Genomic DNA, 4,133 nt, shown 5'->3' with positions numbered 1-4,133 from the left:
TTACTGGGCACAGACACACTATGAGATTCTCCAGTGTTATGGGTTAATTTGTGTCCCCCAAAGTTCATATTCAAATAGAACCATTTTAAATGTTATGTAATGAAAAAGCTCATATTGGAAACAATCGGGCCTGTGATTAAATATGACTGATGTCTATATAAAAGGGGGAAATTCAGAGACAGTATGCAGACAGTAGAAACATTATGTCAAACATACATGGAAATGATAGACATCTACAAGTCAAGGAGAGAGAGCTGGAATTTCCCTCATAGCCTTCAGATGAAAACAACATTCCCTGACACATACACATCTTGGAATATTATGCAGCCATAAAAAAGATGACTTCATGTCTTTTGCAGGGACATGGATAAAGCTGGAAACCATCATTCTTAGCAAAATAACACAAGAACAGAAAACCAAATACTGACTGTTCTCACTCATTCATGGAAGTTGAACAATGAGAACAGATGGACACAGGGAGGGGAACATCACACACCAGGACCTGTCGGTGGGTAGGAGGGGTAGGGGAGAGACAGCATTAGGAGAAATACCTAATGTAGATAACGGGTTAATGGGTGCAGCAAACAACCATGATATGTGTATACCTATGTACCAAACCTGCACACTCTGCACTTGTACCCCACAACTTAAAGTATAATTTTAAAAAAAAAAAATTAAAGAAAGGAAACAACGTGGCCAACACCTTAATTTTAGACTAGTAGCCTTCAGGACTGTGACAAAACAAATTTAAGTCACTTGGTTTGCAGTAATTTGTTTATGGCAGTGCCAGTAAATTAATATACTGAGTAAATCTCCTGAGCTATATTCTCCTACAATAGTTGGCTTGAGGATAATTACTCCTCACCAAATGGTAACTCCTTTCTCTGTCTGCTGGTCTGCTGACATGAAGAGTCCAAAATGACTAAGCAATAACGATTACTTTTGATTATGCCAAAGAAGTAGAGAAGCAAATACCATAATTTTTATTCACATGAAAATTTTAAAAAGCTAAAATTTACCTAATGGATTACAACTTGCCAGAGTGATTAGCTGTTTTTGGGAATGAGTAAGAAAATATAATTGGGAGAGAAGGGAATTAATTTCTATTACCTAACCTCGTAATGGGGACATAGGCGTGTTTACAACATAATGTTATATCAAGTTAGAAATTAATAATTTGCATTCTTCGGAAATGAATGGTATACCTAAAAAAGGTTTTAAACATGTCAGAACTCCAAGATGAATCAGGTATCATCTCAACTCATCTAATTCCTTCATTCAAAGGAAATAGAGAGAGAGAGAAGAAATAACACTTCCTATGCTAGTAACCAGGGTTAGGGCTAGAACCACAGCTCATGCCGGTTGGCCTGAATCTAAAGCAGTTATGTCATAGAAAGTGCTGCATTCTCATTCTGGTAATCCCCACACTGGCAGACAAGTCAGAATGAATGGTCACCCCAGGGCATAGATTGCTTGATGCTGCCAAAATCCCAGTGGATTTCTCTTTGCATCCACCTACGCTCGATCGGCCTTGCCACATACATGGAACACACTGTGCCAGGCACCCTCTTCCCAAGTGACGTTCACAGAATCCAAAGACACGGGTGGTATAGGTTGCAGAGAGATGCCTGTTAGTCTTGAATTAGAATTTGGCTGGTGAATAGTCTTGGGCCCAGGCATGGATTCATTTTGTCCCTGTAAATATAATGGCATCGTGCTTCTCCCCACTGACACTGCCCAGCCTACACACAGCCAAACATGAGGCTGGGCGAGAGAACTTCATGAGCCTTCCTGGTCACCCGGAACTATCACATGACAAGATGATGGTCAGAGCAAGAATGATGCTGATGACGAGACCTCATTCCTTTTATCTGAAACAACATTTCCATGGATAATTCACAATTAAGAAACAGATTAAATCCTTACTTTCAAAAGATTCATAAGAGTTCAGAAACAACTTCCCCTTTGACAATCCCAAACGGACTGTGGAAAACAATATAAACAGCAACAAGGAAAAGTCCTGCTGATTGGTGGAAACTTTGGAGGCCACATGTATAAAAGGCCCAGATTGGAAGGAGTCACCAGATTCTGGGAAACTCACCTCTGAACAGGAGCCCACCCTCCACCCCTGACACCATGACCCACTGCTGCTCCCCTTGCTGCCAGCCTACGTGCTGCAGGACCACCTGCTGCAGGACCACCTGCTGGAAGCCCACCTGTGTGACCAGCTGCAGCAGCACACCCTGCTGCCAGCCCTCCTGCTGTGTGTCCAGCTGCTGCCAGCCTTGCTGCCGCCCAACTTGCTGTCAAAACACCTGCTGCAGGACCACCTGCTGCCAGCCCACCTGTGTGACCAGCTGCTGCCAGCCTTCTTGCTGTAGCACATCCTGCTGTCAGCCCACCTGCTGTGGGTCCAGTTGTGGCCAGACCAGCTCCTGTGCACCTGTGTACTGTAGCAGAACCTGCTACCATCCCACATGTGTCTGCCTGCCTGGTTGCCTGAACCAGAGCTGTGGATCCAGCTGCTGCCAGCCTTCTTGCTGCTAATTAACTCCCAAGAGAACCACCATCCTCACACAACAGCTCTCTGCTCAACTGACTTATCTTTTGGGGGACCAATTTGCTTTGCTGCTGGCAACCATGCTCTCGTCCACATTTTTATGAATTCTCTACATGTTTAAAATCTTGTCAATCAGCTTGTGGGAGATCAGAGTACTTCATCCTGATTCTCTTTTTCCTTACACCTTGTGGATCATGTGCCAGCCTCATGTGTTCTCAATTTAGAGTCATGGTCTCAGCTTTGACTCTAAAGTCAAGAGCTTCATTCTCTTCCCCTAAGAAACTTAAGTTTCTGCAACTGATCAAGAATCTTCACAATTATGTTTTCTTTTCAATGTACTCATGATTCTTGTATCCTCCTTTCTTCTTTTAGTGATCACTTTGGGTTATCTCCCTAGAAACAGGGATTCTCACCTGTATATTCCTTAATAAATAAATTCAGAGCCATTCTTCATCTCATATGGTGTCTTGTATTATTTTAAAGCATTCCTGACATGGGATTTATGCACACATCACACACTATATGTATTACCCAATTTGATTCTCAAAATAGTCATGTTTTATTGCCTCCATTTTCCAACTGTGAACATTTTAATGTGTGATGTTATGTAGCTAATAGTGGACAGACACGGAACCAAGTTTGCATCTTCTCTTTCTGTCCAAAGACACTTACATTTAACTCTCAATAAAGTAGAAATGACACTGGAACTCAGCACTAGCAAGTTAGGCACTTGAGTTTACCTCAAAGGGAAAAAAACAACCTCTAGTATTTGGCAAGAGACAACATTTTGGTTCACAAAGGTCTTCCCAAATTAGTTTCCCACAGGTCAATGAGGAACAGCTACATGGTACAGCAGCAGGGGCTGCATTTAGCAGCTGCCCTGAATGCAAGGATTCTATTTTGTCTCAGCCAATACCAGCCAATCATTCAATTCGCCTGCATTAAAGAGAATTTTTAACTTTTTTTAAGGTTCAGGGGTATGTGTGCAGGTTTATTTTATAGTTAAATTGTGTGTTGCAGGGTTTGGTGTACAGATTATTTTGTCACCTAGATAATAAGCATAATACCCAAGAGCCAGTTTTTTGATTCTCATTCTCCTCCCACCCTCCACCCACAAATAAGTCCCAGTGTCTGTTGTTCCCCTCTTTGTGTTCATATGTATTCAATGTTTGGCTCCCACTCTTAAGTGAGAACATGTGGTTTTTGGTTTTATGTTCCTGTGTTAGTTCCCTTGGGATAACGGCCTCCAGCTCCAACTGTGTTGCTGCAAAGGACATGATCTTGTTCTTTTTTAATGTCTGTATAGTATTCTATGCTGTATATGTAACACATTTTCTTTATCCAGTCTACTTTTGATGCACATTTTAGTTGATTCTATGTCTTTGCTATTGTGAGTAGCGCTGCAATGGACATATGCATGCATATGTCTTTATGGTAGAGCAATTTATATTCCTTTGGGTGTTTACCCAATAATTGGATTGCTGGGTCAAATAATAATTGTAAGTTCTTTGAGAGATCCCAAAACTGCTTTCCACAATGGTTAAACTAATGTGCAGTCTCACCAACAGTGTAT

The 4,133-nt window shown here is 41.6% G+C and overlaps 1 protein-coding gene across 1 annotated transcript; it reads left to right on the top strand.

The window, feature by feature from the left end:
• Positions 1 to 1,968: 1,968 nt before the first annotated feature.
• On the top strand, positions 1,969 to 3,018 carry LOC116552838 (keratin-associated protein 9-2-like). Its single transcript, XM_032279725.1, has one exon. The coding sequence runs from the start codon at positions 2,137 to 2,139 to the stop codon at positions 2,545 to 2,547; it is 411 nt and encodes a 136-aa protein (XP_032135616.1). The 5' UTR covers positions 1,969 to 2,136; the 3' UTR covers positions 2,548 to 3,018.
• The last annotated feature ends 1,115 nt before the right edge of the window (positions 3,019 to 4,133 follow it).

The sequence above is a fragment of the Sapajus apella genome, unplaced genomic scaffold (genome assembly GCF_009761245.1).
Source record: "Sapajus apella isolate SASKATOON/1434 unplaced genomic scaffold, GSC_monkey_1.0 scaffold12, whole genome shotgun sequence".
NCBI classification, from domain to species: domain Eukaryota; kingdom Metazoa; phylum Chordata; class Mammalia; order Primates; family Cebidae; genus Sapajus; species Sapajus apella.
This window is presented reverse-complemented; position numbering and strand designations above follow the sequence as displayed.

Excerpts from the sequence above, each read along its gene's own strand:
- LOC116552838 (XM_032279725.1), top strand. The coding sequence starts at position 2,137 with ATGACCCACTGCTGCTCCCCTTGCTGCCAGCCTACGTGCTGCAGGACC.